General features: G+C 43.6%; 1 protein-coding gene across 1 annotated transcript; it reads right to left on the bottom strand.

Moving 5' to 3' along the window:
- Positions 1-650: 650 nt before the first annotated feature.
- Positions 651-9916, bottom strand: LOC308154444 (IgGFc-binding protein-like; the record flags this gene model as incomplete). The annotated part of the gene is made up of 10 exons (XM_080527604.1): positions 651-917; positions 1446-1820; positions 2511-2710; positions 3203-3764; positions 3941-4285; positions 5846-6111; positions 6400-6967; positions 7410-8020; positions 8587-9169; positions 9689-9916. 10 exons carry the CDS (start codon positions 9914-9916, stop codon positions 651-653), a joined length of 4005 nt encoding a protein of 1334 aa, XP_080383730.1.
- Between the last annotated feature and the right edge of the window lie 9697 nt (positions 9917-19613).

Genomic DNA, 19613 nt, shown 5'->3' with positions numbered 1-19613 from the left:
TAATGAAGAGTAGATACATTTATATAGTCTTACAGTTACAACCGGCCCTTTGAGGGCAACCATAATGCTGATGTGGGTTAAAATTGAGTTTGACACCCTGGTCTAAAACATATCAGCTGGTATGAGTTTGGAATGTGAAGTTCACATACACTTAAGTTGAAGTCATTAAAACAAATGTTTTAACCACTCCACAGATTTCATGTTAATGTCTTTTAATAATGTTAATGTCATGTTCATGTCTCGTGAATAATCAAATGTGAAAAAATCATTGACCGGTTATTATATATTATGTAGGTAATCTGTATGCTGAGTGGAATCTTCCAGTAGTAGTCTGTTCTTCGGTTAAAGCATCCTCCTCAATGTCACACACCACTGCAACAAAGGAGAGAATTACCATGAATGCAGCTGATCATTCACTCTCTAATGCTAATGCTATTGCTAATGTAACGTGATGGGGAGTTGATACCTGGGGAGGCTGGTGGAGGTAGAAATCGGAGGATAGGCTCATTGTAATGCATGGCATGCAATGAGGAATGATTCCAATTTCTGCCTCCACCAGCCTCCCTTGATTAATACAACACTGTCATAATTCTTATGAACAGTGATTCTAAGTAGTATGTTGGTGGTGGATTGTCCCTCTGAAATGTGGCTTACCATTGGGGGAAGTCAGGGGCTGCCCATCCAGACAAGTACCCCCCCGATATGAAGGAGTAGAAGGTGTTGGTCGCAGTCAGACTTCCACAAGCTCCACACACCTTGTCAGCCACGCTTTCGCCCACGGTTATAATGACCTCCTGGGAGAGGCTGTAGGACACCTGAAGCACGGACGTCTTCTCAACCGTCAGCATCTGGCCAGAGAGCTTCACTGAGGTGCCGTTCGTCAGCACACTGGGCAGGACCACTTCCTGACCATTGACCTGTGTATGTAGATGGGATGTGTCAGTAAAAGACCAGAGGGATTGACAGCAAGGAAGTCTCCGAAAATAATCAAGTTAAATGGATCCTCGGCCCACAAGAATCAACACAAACAATTTTGGTTATTTGTTTTTGACTTATTCGATTACAGTCCATTATCTTTGATAATGAAAAGAGATTCACCCTCACTCTCCACTTTTAAATACCACCTCAAAACCTACCTGTTCTCCCACGCATACAACCTCCCCTACCCCTAACCATCTCCCCTATCCTGCCACCCCCCTCCTCCCCATGACATTGCTGCGTTAATTGTTCCCCGTTCGTTAACTCTGTGTTCTATGTGCTCATGTTATCTGTTGCTTGTTGTTTCTGTGTTTTCTGTTTTTCCCCATATTATCGGTGTCTTTGAACCCCCGGAAAAGCGCTATATAAATACAATGTATTATTATTATTATTATTATTATTACCATACCATTTGATCTCCACCCATCTCAATGTACAGAGCATACACTCTCTAGGTGACTACTTACATAGGCTTCAAGTTTGCTGTTGACAGTGATCGTCAGGTCATCGAAGAAGATGTACACAGCGATGACACTGTTGACGCCGGCCGTACACTGCTCCATCTTCGCCACCACCCTGAACCACTCGTCCCCGGGGTCCTGGTCACAGACCTTGACTAACACGTAGGCCCCCGGGTCTGTGACGTTGCCTCCAGAGCCGCCGAACGGAGTGAAGACGCCACCGGCCTTCAGGGTGCACTGTTTGAGGTAGCAGCCACGGACGCCATCCTGGACCTGGCAGTTCTCATCAATAGTGCACGACGTGGCCTGGGTCAGGACCACGCCTGACGACTGGCAGGTGTGGATAGCAGAGCAGTTGTCTGTCATCACAGATTCCCCAATCTGGAGAAACAGGCATAGGAGACATTTAGAGAGTTATTCTCTCAGAGATACCCTCAGAGATGAGTAATTCTCAATTTCATGATTAGTTTTAGCTGATGTTTACACAAATATGGGATTGAAATATCTATTAGATGTTTTTAGCAAATTGTTTTGCAAACAAGACAGAATTCAACAAAGGTTGATAGGTAACAAAAAAAAGGTAATACAAAACAGGTAATACAACGTAATAAAACGTGGTAAAAAAACACAAGACTGAAAATAACAAAAGACAAGGCATATGTGACAGCAGCTGGTGAAAGCGGGAGCAAGTCAGCAACCAACCAAGTGTTCAGACTTTTATTCAGAAAAAAGGAAATACATTCACAATGTTTAAAACGCTGCTGAAAATCAATGACACACTCGCTAGTCAAGCCAAAACATTGCAATGCAATGGATGACGCAGAAATGTATTTACATTTTTCAGAATAAAAATCGGAACATTTTGATTGGTTGCCGACCTGTTCCCGCTTTCACCAGCTGCTGTCACATATGCCTTGAATGTCTTTTGTTATTTTCAGTCTTGTGTTTTTTACCACGTTTTATTACGTTGTATTACCTGTTTTCTATTACCTTTTTTTGTTACCTATCAACCTTTGTACATTACAAGACCACTTTGCTCATCTTTCAAAGTTCAGTTTACAGTGCTCTCACCTTGTAGGTGCGTCCTTCAAAATAGCAGCTGCATTGGTCAGAGCTGACGCAGCCAGTCCCATTGAAGAGGAAGTCGGAGTCGCAGGTACAGCCCTCAGTACAGGTGGTGGGGCAGGAGATCATGTCAGTGAGGCCAGGGCACGGCGAAGCACAGGCCTGGGAACAGACCTGGTAGTGGCTGTTGTCAGGACAGGAGTATGCTGCGGATATAAGGGAGAATAATTCAGCCCAAAATGTAAACATGAAATACTTTTGTGTGTGGACATCTTGAAATGTAGTAATATCTGCTTACGGTTGCTTATATTTGCTTGTAGAAAGGGAGGGATTCTTGATCAACATTTTGGTTCTGTTTAACTGGCCACTGTCACTAACCGCCAGCATTTTTTCATTACCAAAAAACCATTTGTCCAACCAAACCAAGTCAATGCATCCTAAATTAGCAGGTTTGAAATTTCATGTCCAAATCATTCCAAATTCTCTATGAAAACACTAGACTTGATTTAACTGACACTGAGATGATGATGTGTGGATTGAAGCCTGTCCAAAGACTCCTTTCAGGCTTAAGGAACCAAATATGTGATTTTGTAATTTGGGTGAACTATCCCTTTGATCATGTTCCACAAATAGCAGAAACAAACTGGGTCTATACAAATCAGTAAATAAAGTAAATAAAAACAAAATCAGAGACTCACGACAAAACGTTGGTGTTCTCCAGCTGGTGACATTCTCCCCGATGTCCTGGCAGTCTAACATGTAAGCAGCGATACTGTGACACAGTATACTGGTGTTCCCCCCCGCCTGACATATGTCAAAGACGCAGTCTCTGTAGTAAGAGTTGGGGTCTATCTTGTCATGACAGGTGGCAAAGGGACCCTTGGGATCCGTGATGATACTGCACTCCGCCTCGTACGCCGTCTCGTTGGGACACTTGGGACAGAGGTCTCCGCTGCAGCCGTCCTGACACACCACCCCTGGCACGGCCACCTTCCACGATGCCCCGAACGTAGTCACGTCCTTGGTCGCCTGGCCGTCAGGAAGCTGGAACTCGTCCGCCGTGTCGTTGTTGAAGTTGCCGCACAGGCCGCAGGTCTTGTCATAGTAGCTGCCGGGGACGGTGACGGTGATGTGGTAGACGAGGTCGTAGGTCACTTTCAGGCCGAAGTCTGTTACGATCACGTCTTGGCTTCCGTCCTGGTAAATTTGCACGGCTCCATCGTGAAGACTGCGAGGGAGGTTGGTCATGACCCCGTTGACCTGGAGCAGAGAGAGATTCACTCATAAACTGCATTTCGTTGTCGTTGTCGTTCCATGTACTCTGCACTGACAATAAAGTTGAATCTAATCTAATCTATATCTATAATATCCCATACATTACAATGAGCCCGTCCTCCGATTTCAACCTCCACCAGCCTCCACTGTTCAGTACATACCATGACCATTCCGATCTGGTTCCTACGTAGAATCAGGATGTCTCCATAGACCTCCACCGCCACCAGCTTGGCCACTGACACCGTCGGATCTGCCGATACAGCGTACCACTTCTCGTTCTCCACCACCACAGTGAAGGGGGTGAGACTAGTGTCCTCTAGGTGGCAGGCTTGGGCTGCAGCGTAGGTGCAGGTGCCTTGGAAGTCGTAGGTGCTGTTGTCAAAGGTGTTGTAATGAGGGTCGCCTGAGATGGAGCAGGTCGCCTTACCGATTGGCTGGCACGCCCTTACCCCGTTCTTCACGTCGCATTTCTCACTGGGTCCACAGGTAAAGTTCTTACACTCCACCTGGAAATGATATTACATACCACATAACATGCTAGATATGAGTATATTAGATATTAGTATATTAGATATTAGTATATTAGAACACTTTTCAAAAAATGCCGGTCGAGAGAGGACGCTGGCGTTGCTTGTTCGCCGCTTCTCCGCCCAAAACCAATACACAGAGTAGATTGTCCTACAAAGACACTTAGATTTTGATTTAGTAATCTAAAAATTAATTAGAACCCTATACTTTCTTTTATTTATTTATTTATTTATTTTTATTTTACTACTTGATCTTTTCAGTTTGTAAAGCGTCTTTGAGTGTCTAGAAAAATTAATGCATGCGTTTGTTACTAGTAGGCTAGATTACTGTAATGCTCTCCTGACAGGTCTCCCCAAAAAAATGATAAATAGACTACAAATGGTTCAAAATGCTGCTGCTCGTGTCCTTACTAGGACCAAACGAAGAGCGCACATCACACCTGTCTTGAGATCACTACACTGGCTCCCTGTCAGTCATAGAATAGACTTTAAGATCCTTTTACTAGTTTATAAATCACTTCACTGTGATGCACCCAATTACATGGTGGACATGCTCATAAGATACACACCAGCTAGACCCCTACGGTCTAGTGGCACGGAACTTTTAATAGTGCCAGAGGCTAGGACAAAGAGATTTGGAGGATCAGCTTTTAGCATATATGCTCCTAGATTGTGGAACACCCTACCTGAGGGCCTGAGGTTGTCTAAAACTCAGGACATTTTTAAGCGTGACCTCAAAACCTACTTATTCAATGTCGCCTTTTGATACTACGGGAGACATTGGACATTATAGAACTAGGATCACTAGGCCATTACACCATACTCGTGTTTTGAGATTTGTGTTGACAGGAAAATGGACCCGGGTGCTGATGAGGCACTGTCAGCTCCAAATAGCACCTAGAGCAGTACTGGAACCGGTACAAGGGTGTACCAGGACCACCATCAGGTTGTATTGCTGTCATCTTTATTGTCTTTATTGTGTTGTTGCATCATAACTGTGCCTAAGATTCTCTTTTGGCAGGACCTGTGACCATCCGGATGCAGAACGATGCAAATATAACACTAAATTTATGGACAGAGTGTACGCCGATAATATGCAAGGAATTTTTCCTGGATACATGGTGTACAGGTTTTTGCCCTTGCTTGCTTGCTTTGTGCCGGTGGTCCTTGGCCTCCCCTTGGGGACCGCTGGGTACTGGTAGGCAAACTGGCTAGTAGTCGCTCTATTGGTAGAGGGCTGCAAGGGAATTTTTTCCTGGCTACATAGTATACAGGTTTTTACTTTTGCCTGCTCGCGGCTCTGTCAGTATTGATTGATTGACTGATTGACTGAACATTTTCATTGTGTGAAGCGCATTGAGTTGCATCTTGTAAGAAATGCGCTATACAAATAAAATTTGATTTGAATTTGATTTAGAAAAACGCTATATAAGTCTAATGTATTATTATTATTATTATTATTATTATTATTAGATATTGGTCTAAAAAGGTTTACACACAGTAACAGGAAGAGAATACCTCTCCATAATTAATTCCTACCGTGTCGTTGCATGTGCACTCTTCGTCACAGGTTCCATTGGGGAAGAAGACTTGTCCGTACTTGTAGTATCTGTCTTCATACAGACAGCCACACTGGTCTTGAGGCACACACTGGTCTCCACTGAACAGGAAGCCCTCGTCACAGTAACAACCTTCCTTGCACAGAGCTCCACAGCCAGAGTCAGTCAGGGCAGTCAGGGTCGGACATGTGGCTGGACAGCCAGCGGCACACAGCTCATAATGACCGTTGGCAGGGCATTGGGCATCTAGGGGAACATTGAAATGTTATTTAGGAAAGACTACAATTTCTTTTCCAATTTTCTTCTTCTTTTTTTTGTGTCCTGTTTGTCTTCCACCGAAAAACACATTGGAAATAAATGTTATGTATAGCACTTCCTTGTGTTACCATCTGGGCTGTATATTTTACCTCTACAAACCCCCCCCCCCCCCCCCCAAAAAAAAAGTCTTGAACAAACTCCAAACCAAATCTAATCAAACCAAACCAAACCAAACCTAAACCAAACCAAACCAAACCAAACCAAACCAAAACTCACCACAGAACTGAGAGGACCTCCATGAGTAGATGGTTGCTCCTTTCTCCTGGCAGGCAGCAGCGTATGCCGTCAAGGTCTTGCACTGCATGTTCATGCCCCCCTGGTAGAGACACACGTCATACAGACAGTCCTGGAGGAAGCCCGCAGGCTCCACCTTGGCGTGGCAGTCACGGAACGGCCCTGTCGGGTCACTGATCAGGCCACAGTACTCGTTGGTGGCGTACTGATCCCTCTGGGTGCTGTTACATTCGGGACAGAGGCCTGCGCAGCCGTCCACACAGCCAGGTAGGGTGGCTGTCCTCCAGCTCTGCCCCAGCTCCTCCATGGTGGAGGCCACCTCCCCGTCCTTCAGCTGCAGGTCGTCAGAGTCGTTGTGGTTGTAGTCGCCACACAGGCCGCACATGGCGCCAGCGTAGGAGTCCGGGACAGTGACGAAGGAGATGCTGTCCCAGTCGTAGGAGACCTTCACACCGAAGTCTGTCTCGATCACGGCGAACCAACCGCTCCTGTAAACCTGGACTGTGTGGTTGGCCAGCGTCACAGGGATGTTGACCAGTTCACCGTTGATCTGCGATAAGAGAAGAAGAACCAGGTGTTTCGATCGAACCTCAACCTATATATTGGTTGGCTACGAAATGTATGTTTATGTTGAGATATACTGTATTATACAACCGTTAGTTCCGACCAAGTAATTTGATTGGACAAGAGGCATTCCATGAGTGCCGATATACAGTATAACAGCACTGGGACTTTTAACTATATGTATCACTCCGCCGCACAGGTGTTCTATTAAATGACCGTTAATTAGACTACAATAAGAAGAGCATGTGTGTGTGTGTGTGTGCGTGTGTGTGTGTGTGTGCCTGTGTGCCTGTGTGCGTGCGTGCGTGCGTGCGTATCTGTCTGTCTGTCTGTCTGTCTGTCTGTCTGTGTGTTGAAAATGTATCACAAAGCAAAATGACGGAATATGACTAGAAATTTTTACTGTAACGGAAGCTCAAAGCTCTTACCGTCACGAAACCTGGGTGTTCTCTACTGATGATAATGGTGAATCCATACACCTGGACCTCCACCAGCGTGGTCACCGACCCCGCGTTCAGGTTCCTCCCGTCATTCTGCACCTGGACGTCAAACTTCTCCAGGCTGGTGTCGTTGGAGCAGACCCCCGCCATCTGGTACATACAGGTGCCCTGGAAGTCGTAGCGCTGCCCGTCGAAGGTGAGGTAGTGAGGGTCGCCGCACACCAAGCACGTGGCGTTGGCGTAGGGCATCGAGTGGCAGCCTCTGATCCCGTCCACCACCTGGCATTGTTGCCCCAGCGGGCAGCTTTCATCCCCCTGGGTTTCCACCTGACCTCCGGTGGAGCTGCAGTTGCAGCTGGTGGTGCAGTTCTCGTCGCACCTGAAGGAGGCCCCAGCCTCCACGTAGTAGCCCTGGTACCGGCAGCCACACTGGGTCTCGGGGACACACTTGTCGCCACTGCGGAAGTAGCCCTGGTCGCAGGTGCAGGTCTCCACACAGCTGGCTGTGCACTTGGAGGCAGCGTCTTGGTCTACACAGGTGGAAGTGCAGGAGCTGCCACACTGCTCGTACTGGCTGTTCTCTGGACACTCAGGCTGGGCTGGTGGATGGAGAAACACACACACACGTACACACACACACAGACACACGCACACACAGACAGACAGACACATGCACACACACACAGACACACACGCACACACACACAGACACACACGCACACACACACACACACACACACACGCAGACAGACACACACACACACACACACACAAACACACGCACACGCACACGCACACACACACACACACACACACACATTATTCATTACAAGATGTAAAAACAGGAAATAGAACTAAGAATCATACTTTACATTAAGTTGTAGCAACACTATAATTACTAACAACATTGTATTAACATGGTGTTACATAGTAATTGCTTTGTAATTGCATAGCAATGGAGTTGAGTAGTTAATTATTTATTATATTATTATACAAGTGAAATAAAGACCGTTTCAAACCGCCAAGTGATGTTACAACTATGTTACTAATATAATTTGAACACAAAATAATAGTTAAGGCGCTTCAGTGTTAATGGATGGAAGTATTGCACTTAATAATATAATAAAAAACAATAAATATCCATATAAAAGTCCATATTACTCACCACAATTGGTGGTGCTTCTCCAATCGGGAACTGTGACCCCGGCCCTCTGGCAGGCGTCGGTGTAGACCTGCAGGGTGTCACACAGGTACGTCTTCATCCCCGCCCCTCTGCAGAGGTCGTACTCGCAGTTGTCAGTGATGATTTTGGGGTCAATGACGTTGCTGCAGTCCTTTAAGGACTCGTCTATGATGCTTGAAAGATAGGTGCAAAAGATTTGATACTCTAGCTGCTTAGCATACTCTAGATTCTGGAGAGACTTGCAGCTCTGGCACAGCCCTGTGCACTCGTCTTGACAGGAGGCGTCATCCTCCACCACGCCGGTGACCCTCCAGCTCTTCTCCCTGGCAGCGGAGTCGCCGGGGGTGGTGAGGAGGTCGTCCTCCTGTTCGCCGCTGAAGTTGCCACAGAGACCGCACACCTTCCCTGCAAAGCTGCCCGGCACGGTCACCATGAGATACTGGTCCCAGTCGTACTGCACCATCACACCAAAGTCTGTCTCCAAGACAACGGAAAACCCACTCTGGGTCAGCTTCACTTTGCCGTTTTGTATGTTTACGGGGAGGGTCCAGGACTCACTGTTCACCTGCGACAGGTTGAAAGGCAGTATGGTCACACTGCTGTAGCTTTGGACAGATTTGACATCCAATTTACAGAAGATACATTCAGGTACAGTGTCCTCAGCACTTTCAGCACCAAAGAACAGGTAGAGTACATTCTACGAAAGAAAAGGTTCTACCTAGACTCTACGTGGAACCCAAAAGGTTTTCTTTATACAGGAACAACCAAAGAACGCTTTAGGGTCTAGGTCCTAGATAGATGTCCCTGTATAAAGAAAACCTTTTGGGTTCCACGTAGAACCCTTTCCACAGAAGTTCTAAAGGGTATATATAGAACATATACAGGTTCTTCAAAGGGTCTCTCCTCCGAGGAGAACAGCTGAAAAACAGTTTGGAACCCTTTTTTCTAGCTCTTAACCCTAAACGTAACCTTAACCCTAACCGTCACCATTTCAAAACTCAACTTCCATGAGGTGTAGTCAAAGCCGGGCCATCGCCATCACCACTTAGCATTTACCACATTCACCATATGAGAGTCCACCTACCTGGACGAGGCCATATTCAGAGTTGTAAAGGTCAAAGGTCACTCCATAGACCGTGACGGTGACCCTCCCCACCGAGGGGATCGGTGAGCCGGTCCGGTTCTCAATCTTGGCCTCCACGTCGAAGGCTGGGTGCTCCTGGTCCACATGGCAGTTCTTGGCCATGGTGTAGGTGCAGCTGCCCGTGAAGTTGTAGTAGTTGTTGTCGAAGGAGCGGTAGTGGTCGTCCATGGCCGTGCAGGTTCCTGTTGTGTTCTGTGTTGGAGAAACGGTCTGGCTTGCAGAGCACAGTCCTGGAAAAAGTGTGTCATAGTAAATATTGTTTTGATTTGAATTTATTTATAACAGGTATTTCATATAGACAATAATAATAGTAATTAGAATAATAATTATAATAACTTTTTATTTGTATAGCGCTTTTCCTGCAAACGTTGCAGCTCAAAGTGCTCCAATCGTTATATAATCATAATTTAATTATTTTTTCATTTGAAGGCAATATTTAAAAGACGGGTTTTTAGTCTTGACTTGGACATATTTGTTGAGGTTGCATCCCTAATGTAAACTGGCAGTGCATTCCACAATTTGGGTGGATAAAATGTACTGTACATTATAGTCATTATAGGCATTCATGTTTACATTAAATGTACATATTGTTCATGCTGTTAAGCATAGGGCTATACAAATACATTTGATTGACTGATGGATTGATTGATGTTTTGATGAGAAAGATTGATGAAGTAGTAGCTTGCATCTGTTGTCTGTATCTGTAGTCCATGCAGGTGGATGAAAACATTTACTTCATGAAAGTGGAAAGCAAACCCTTTTAGATGGTCAAATCACATTCTGTAGTATGTACAGTAGGTCGGTACAATAAAATTGAGTTAAAGTTGTCATTTTATGGCATCACATTGCTTCTTTATTTTTTGGCACAGACCTGAGTACACATTATACAACAGATAGATCCGGTCCATTGTCTCTATTGGTCAGTTTGTGTTCCAGCCGTGCCGATATCCACGATATACGCACGGCTAAATGGAATGTTGACACATCTTTTCATATTACTCTGCGTTTGTATATAATTACCATTATCAAAGTTACATTCTTACCGTTGCTTAGCAACCAATAAACAACTGTTCAGCGGATGAAGCGTTATGGAACTCGAAGCCGTGGTATATCGTGGATACAGCTTCTTGTTCCATAATGCTTAATTGTGACACATTGAAGTCAATGTGGTTGTTAAGTGTGACGTCACGCGTGACGTTTAGCAATTTCCGGGTCCAAATTAAAAATTCCCCGCACCAGAGTACCAGTGTACTAAAGTGGTAGAATGACAGTTCAATAATTTTTTAGACTCGGATCTATTCATACAACAAGGGACACAGCACTTTCCCGTTTTTCCCATATTGTCAGCGTCTTTGAGCCTCGGAAAAGCGCTATACAAATATAATTTATTATTATTATTACTGCGGCATTTCGAAGAGAGCGCCTCAGCCAACGTTGGACCCGGAAACACGTCACGACTTAACAACCGAATAGGACACAATCTGTTAACACAGTTTGTACTGAAGATGAATATCAGGTATTGTCACCTAGTCTTTCCATAATTATTCCTCAGCTCTTTTGGCAGTCATGGGCCATACAATGAAACACCCACAGATAAGGTGGGGGAAATAAGTATTCAACACATCAAGAGTTTTTCAATTCAACATATTTCCATTATTCACATGACATTTAGACCAGACATTAGTATTAACTCTATAAAACTACACAGCGACAGAAATTGTAACACTCCAATCCATAAAAACGTTATGTGCAATAAAGGGGAATGACACAGGAAATAGGTATTGAACACGCTAACTGAAATGTATTTAATACTTGGTGGAGAAGCCTTTGTTTCCAATGACAGCTTCAAGACGCTTCCTGTATGAAATAACTAATCTCACAGCGATCAGGTGGGATTCTGGCCCATTCTTCAACACAGACAGTCTTTAAATCTTGAAGATTTTGGGAGGCCCGCTGGTGAATCTTGATCTTCAGTTCCTTCCACAATTGTCTATTGGATTTAAGTCTGGCGATTGACTAGGCCAGTCCAACACCTTGATTTTTTTCCTCTTGACCAATTGAGAGTCTCCTTTGTTTTGGCTCGTTGTTCTGCTGGAAGATCCACCCCACATGTCATCCGCATCATCCTGGTAGAAGGCAACAGATGCGTCTCAAGAATTTCCCGGTAAATGGCTCCATTCATCTTCCCTTTGATAAGTTGGATCCCACCAGTACCACGTGAAGAGAAACAACCCCATACCACGATGCCTCCACCTCCGAACTTCACTGTAGGTATTTTTTAGGATCATAGCCATTTCTCCTCCAAACATGGTGCGTCGTATTGTTGGCGAAAAAGTTCGTTTTTGTCTCATCTGGCCAAACTACGTTCTCCCAGTAATCTACAGGCTTCTCCAAATGTTCTGTAGGAAACTTCAAACAAGCTTCAACATGCCTTTTCTTCAGTAATGGAGTCTTCCTAGGTAAATGGAGGCCATGGCAGTAGAGTGCATTGCTTGTTGTTTTCTTTGTGACAACTGTACCCACTGCTTCCAGGTCTTTCTAGATGGGTCCTTGGCACTTGGCCTTCTCTTCTGACTAACTTTCTGACTGCCCGGTCAGAAATCTTGAGAGGAGCTCCTGTGTGTGGCTGGTTGATGGTCGAGTGATGTTCGTTCCACTTGCAGATAATGTTCCCAATGATGCTTATAGGAACATTTAGGAGTTGAGCAATCTGTCGGTAGCCAGTACCATTACTATGCTGGTCAACAATCTTGTTGCGAAGGTCTTGGAAGAGCTCTTTGCCTCTACCCATCAAAAGAGGTTTCTTGCAGGAAAGCTTGGTGACAAATTATTTGTTTACTTGCATTCAAAGAGTGGATGTACTTACCCACCAACATGCACTAACCCATCTGATTCTAATCAGTACAGGCGTGGAGTGCTTTTTCTTACTGTGTTCAATACTTTTTTGCAGTGTCATTCCATTATTGCATATAGCTTTTTTATGGATTGGAATGTTACAATTAGCTGTGTAGTTGTATACCAGAGTTAATACCAATGTCTGGTCTACATTTCATGTGAATAGCTGCAAGGGAAATACTGAATTAAGCAATTGTTGATGCATTGAATATTTATTTCCCCCAATGTAGCATTACTCATTACTTGTGTACTGTTGCTTAGATAACAACTTAGCGATAGATGTCTATGGATGTGACCTACAGTACCTTTCCAAAGGTTTTAGGATGGCATTTGCAGACATACAGAAGTCATACTGAAGTCTAGCAGTGGCCTCAGCATCCTTTGGTGCCGTTCTGTGCTGGCTTGGTTACACATCCACCAGGGGAGGCTGGTGGAGGTAGAAATCGGAGGATGGGCTCATTGTAATGCATGGAACGGAATGGTATTACACATCCGTCCTCCGATCCGATTTCTACCACCAGCCTCCCCTGGTGGATGTGTAACCAGGTCAGCACGGCACAGTAGAGGTCAGCTCGGTCCAGCTCAGCTCAAGTTAGTTCTACTGTCCAGTGTGATCAGGGGAGTGTGGTTAGAGTATTCTTTAGAGGAGACAGATGACTTTGAAGACTTACCACAGAGCAGCAGAACGGCTAAGGAAGGCAGTGACATCCCCATAGCTGAAATCAGAGAAGACAGTATGAGAAGCAGGGGAGGCTGGTGGAGGTAGAAATCGAAGGAAAGGCTCATTGTAATGCATGGAATGGTATCAAACACGTGTGGTCATGAGAGGTCATTCAGAGAATTAGATCCACATGAAGGAACACATGAAACAGTCAGAGGATAGCAATGTGATTCTACACTAACCAGTGTCTATTAAAAAAGGACATGACAAAAAAGATATGATCATTCAGGGAATACATTAAAACAAATATAGTTAACAGTTAGGGTTAGTTTCAGTTTTCAGTTTAGTAACAGTTCAAAATAAAACCTTACGTTTTTTTATAGATATTGCAGTTTACTCAGCATTAATGAGGACAGCAATATGATTCCACACTGATTGACATTTGCCGCTGTCTAATTAAAAAGGACATGATGAAGAGATACTAATATGCATTCAATCAAAATAGAATTCTGACAAGGAATTAATTTCATTGCCAAAAGCAAGTGATCATTTTGTGGCATTGAATATTGTCAAGACAGGCTATTCTCAAATCCTTATGGGGGCTACAGCTGTAGCGTTCGGGTAGAGGTAATAGCATTGTCTTACCTGAGCTGGACAGAACCGCTTGTGTGATGTGAGTCCAGGTGTAGGTAAAATGTATTGTGTATAAGTAAATGTAATGTAACGTAGGTGGCCAAGGCTTAAATTGTACCTGGTTCGACCCAAGAGCCAATCAGTGCATAGTATAGCTGTCATCGCCTGTCTAGGGCAAACACCCACCCTCACGTGCAAAGCTTGCATAAAAGATGTTGTCATCATCCTCATGACGACATCACTGATAGGGCTGGGGTGGGAAAACCTCTCACAGGTACCACAGCTGGCAATTACCTTTTAGTCAGTGAATCTTAGGAAAATACTGTATTTATTACAACGCCATACTGTATGTGAAACATGGATGCTGCGTAGTGCTACCCCACAACAAAACCCTGGAATTCTTCCAATGTTTTGCAAAATATCTATGATTACATATATAGTGTATCATTGGACCTTAGTGAATTTGTGCCTGTTATGAAGCAAATTACTCTACCTTTGTTTGTCTGGCAGGACAACACACCTATAATATAATCGGTATCATATGCAAGGTATTTTCAAGAGCCTTTGTGATGATAACAATTAGATTGTTGACATTAATTGTTACTTTGGGGTCAACACCCAGAAGAGAAAGACCAAGGTGTGTCCTTATCAATGTATAATGATTGCAGGCCTCACATTATCTCTGTGCTATTATAAGTCATTCAATAGGTACAGGTGGTACATGGAGGGCCATTGTGATGTGATGGACAGTTGGTTTTTAGGAGTGGTCACCTGCTTGTGCCTCTGGGGTGGTGAGTTTGAGTGCTGGCGCCTGGCTTGCTCTTAAGTGGTCTGACTTACAATTAAGCGTTATGGAACGAGAAACCGTGGTATATCACGTGGATATTGCTCACAGCTAGCGGGGTGGTTAGGCACGACTTATTGTAAGTCTATTCTCTCGCTGAACAGTTGTTTATTGGTTTCTAAGCAACGGTAATCATGTAACTTCGATAACGGTAATATCCTAATATTAAAATATGTGTCAACAATCCATTTAGCTGTGCGTATATCATGGATATTGGCATGGCTGGAAACTGACCAACAGAGACAATGGACCAGATCTATCCGTTGTATAATTGTGGTTATAATACTGTATGTAGGGTCCAGGGGAGGCTGGTGGAGGTACAAAACAGAAGACAGGATCATTGTAATGCGTGGAATGGAATAAGGAATGATATCAAACTTTGATACCATTCCTCATTCCATTCCCTGCATTGCAATGATCCCGTCCTCCGATTTCTACCTCCACCAGCCTCCACTCACAACACCTTTTTAGTGATACATTTCTTATTTCATTAGGTGTACATTTGAAAACATCAAGCAGGTAGTCACATGAAATACTGGCCACCCATACGCAGGAATCTATGCCAGTGACATTGTTAGCCCTATAGGGTTAGGGTTAGGGTTAGGGTTAGTTCAATGTTTTATGACTAGCCCCGGATCTCCAGATCCTGGAAAAAAGAAAATGTAAAAAAAGATCGCCACCTAGCGCATCGCCATCGATTTAGCGCAGCCCTCAACCAAAAACTCTGTTACACCCCCCCCCCACTCCCCTGTCGAAAAAACATGGGTTGGGCTAAGCCCCCAACTGTTTCAACATCCTAACAACACCTCTGGTCTATGCATATCTACAACGACCACCCACAACCACGTGAGGATGTCACTATGGGTGCGTCCCAAAAGCCTTTCCTCTAGTCCTCACATTTAAAATCTATCTATATGTTACGGTACATGTGGGAATACGGTACATGTGGGAATACGGTACATGTGGGAATACGGTACATGTGGGAATACAGTACATGTGGGAAAACTAGGGTTAGGGTTAGGTGCTAGTGTGCTAGGGTTAGGGTTAGGGTTAGAGTTAGGGGTAGGGTTAGGGTTAGGGTTAGAGTTAGGGTTAGATATGCCAGCATGTACCAAGTCACCCTAGCACCTAACCCTAATCCTAAAAAAAAATCCAAAGACGCTGACAATATGGGAAAAACAGAAAACACAGAAACAACAAGCAACAGATAATATGAGAACATAGAACACAGAGTTAATGAACGGGGAACACAGTAACACAGCAAAAAGGTAGACTGGTTCTGCAGGTTAGACAGGTGCTAGAGATGGGACAGAGATTTAGAATCTCACAGCTCTTCCCACATTCTTGCCACTTCTTCCAACATTCTTACTAGCAGGCTCATACAGTAGATTTTTTTTTTTTTTTTTTTTTTACAGTTTATGAAAGTGCAGATTGTAAGATTTCAAATGATGTGTCATACAGCATTGAAATTGAAAAAAGTTGAAGAAGATATGCTTATTTGAATGTTCAAATCAAAACAGACGTGTTTGCTACCATCGCGTCTAACTGCATGTTTAGCACATCACAACATAGAACTGATAGAACATCAACATGCTAAAAACACATAACTACACAGTTAGATGATCACATAGTCCTTGCTTTTGAACAGGGGCATCTGGGGGCGGGATTTGTGGTACTAGGATCTTACTAAACTTTTTCAAGGACAATTATATTAACAATCGCATGGTCCTTTAAATGTTGCCAATACATGTCCATCTAACAATAACATTGTGTAATCACCATAATCTTAACATGCCACCGTCAGTGCATACTGTAGGTCTACTAACTCATGATCAATGAACTATACCAATGTCACTCAAGGAGATCAAGATTTTGTCTGATGACCTAACAAAAGAGACACTGTTAAATCAAAATAATGTAATAATAAATAATCTAAGTATCAATCTGCAAATAACATACAGTACAGGCCAAAAGTTTGGACACACCTTCTCATTCAATGTGTTTCCTTTATTTTTATGACTATTTACATTGTAGATTCTCACTGAAGGCATCAAAACTATGAATGAACACATGTGGAATGATGTACTTAACAAAAAAGTGTGAAATAACTCTAAATATGTCTTATATTTTAGATTCCTCAAAGTAGCCACCCTTTGCTTTTTTGTTGTTAATAAAATATATTTTTGTTGTTGTTAATAAAATATATAATAATAATATTAAATATATATATATAATAACATATTATTATGAACACATATTATATTAAATATTATTATTATATAATTTATTAACAACAAAAAAGCAAAGGGTGGCTACTTTGAGGAATCTAAAATATAAAGACATATTTTTCAGAGTTATTTCACACTTTATTGTTAAATACATAATTCCTATGTGTTCATTCATAGTTTTGATGCCTTCAGTGAGAATCTACAATGTACCAAATAGTCATGAAAATAAAGGAAACGCATTGAATGAGAAGGTGTGTCCAAACTTTCGGCCTGTACTGCAAATCTGAGTACATACTGAATAAACACATATTTTAATGTACATAAATTCCATGTTTGTACAGTAGGAGGAAATACTATTGGATCAGCCTTTCAATCAAACTTTATTTATATAGCACAAGTCATACATTGAATGCAACTCCAAGTGCTGAACATAAAAACAATAGTAAATCAAAATACAACACAATAAAACAAGAGGAATGAGATAAGAAATAGATCAAATGCAAGTTTAAAACAAGAAATAGAAGATAAGAAATAGGAGTAAAAGTGCAAGTTGAGATAAACACTAGATAAAAGCCAGGCTAAAAGGGTGTGTTTTAAGCTTTCTTTTAAAATATCTGACTCCCTGCCACCCTCAGTCTGGGGCCATAGTGGCTAAAAGCAACCTTGCCATGGGTCTTAGATCGGACCACTGGTACAACCAAGAGACCAGTAGGCTACTAGAGGACCTGAGGGATCTAGTGGGTACATATCTTAAAACCATGTCAGACATGTAGTCAGGAGACCATTTAGTGCTTTGTAAACCAATAAAAGAATCTTAAAATCAATTCTACAACTAACAGGCGGCCAGTGCAGCGATCTTAAAACAGGTGTAATGTGTGCTCTCCTTCTGGTCCTGGTTAAAACCTAAGCAGCTGGATTTTGTATAAACTGGAGTTGATCTATGGCTTTTTCAGTAGACCACAAAGGAAAGTATTACAATAGTCCCGCCTGCCTAGTGATGACAGCGTGCACTAGTCTCTCAGCATCGGCCTGGGAGAGAAACGGACGCACTCTGGCAATATATATTAAGTGATAACGGGCAGATTTAGTCACATTCCTGATATGGGCATCGGAAGTTAAATTGGAATCTATGTTGACACCTAGGTTTTGGGCCTGGTGCCTAGGACTGAGTGCCAGTGACTTCAATTTAGAGGTCAGATTCTCTCTTTGACACAACACACAAGCATTGTCATGGTGTTGGCGTTGTCATGGTGTTAGTCACATGATAGGACCAACCTCACCTGTCTGAACAGTCAAACTGGTTCTACAGCTATCATAACCTTCCAGGCAAGGCAAATGACACCCACCACCCTCCACACACACACACACACACATACACAGCCAGCCATGAAGTTACAGTGGGTGACAGTGATTGTGTCTGTGCTGGTGTCCATGGCACTGACCCTGATTGTCTTCGGCCAACTTCTGTTGTCACAGACGCTATCCCAGAAGGCCGAGCTGGCGGAGCAGACGATGCTGGACCACAGCGTCACGCTGAAGGACAACACGTTGCTGGCGCAGCGACTGCAGCAGCTGCGGGAGCAGCAGAAGAGGAGTGTTGAGGAGGCTGTTCTGGAGCTGAACACGCTGACCCTCGACGTGGAGAGGAAGACGGCGGCGGCTGGAGCCTGCTATGAAGAGATGGTCAGAAAGCCACGGCATTACCTCCAACATGACAACTTTCACAATGACAGTCAACTCCATAGAGAAAAAGAAAACATACGATCGGGGACTAAAAACATGTACTAAGTAGACTGAGGGTATTCATATGGGTAGGGTAAGGGCGTAATGAGGGATTTTCGGACACCCAGTGGATACAGAGCACAATCTCTCTCTCTCTGTCTCTCTTTCTCTTTCTCTCTTCCTCTCTCACTCTATGCCACCTGCTTTGTTTCCATGTAGGAATTACTCAGTTGTATACTTTCTGATGAGGTGAGAAAAAAATAAAGGTGTTTGAGAGAATTGACACTCCTTGAAGTTCCACAGTAATGTAGAATGTGATATGTCTCTTTGGCCTTTTACAGTAGAGGATGGTGTATAGTTTGATGCAGTGAAGGTTTGAGGAGTGTTTTTAAGTATGTAACAAGGAAATCCTTACATAGTCCTTAACAGACCCCTCTCTCTCTCTCTCTCTCTCTCTCTCTCTCTCTCTCTCTCTCTCTCTCTCTCTCTCTCTCTCTCTCTCTCTCTCTCTCTCTCTCTCTCTCTCACTGCGGTACGTAGAAGAAACAGGATGATGAGTTGGCGGACATACAAGAGCAGCAGAATGACACTGAAGGTACAGTATGCAAGTCATATTCATTTGCTTAAAAAACCGTTTATAAGAGGTTTAGCACTAGTGCCACCATGTGGTGAAATGTGGCGGTACTGCACGTTGGTGAAACTAGAGTGTCTCCCTGGGTGGATCTCATTAGGCTAAAGTGCCTTCCTTTTGCTGTCTCCTTCCCCTCATCTGCACTGATGCTACAAGGGCAGGAATGCTGGAAGCTAACACCAGCTACTTTCCTGTTACAAATCTTCTTTTATCTCCGATGGGGACACCGTATATCCCCACTTCTGATATGG

Source organism: Nansenia antarctica (genome assembly GCF_963989245.1).
Source record: "Nansenia antarctica genome assembly, chromosome: 3".
In the NCBI taxonomy this organism is placed as follows: Eukaryota; Metazoa; Chordata; class Actinopteri; order Argentiniformes; family Microstomatidae; genus Nansenia; species Nansenia antarctica.
Note: the sequence above shows the minus strand (reverse complement) of the source record. Positions and strands in the feature narration are given on the sequence as shown.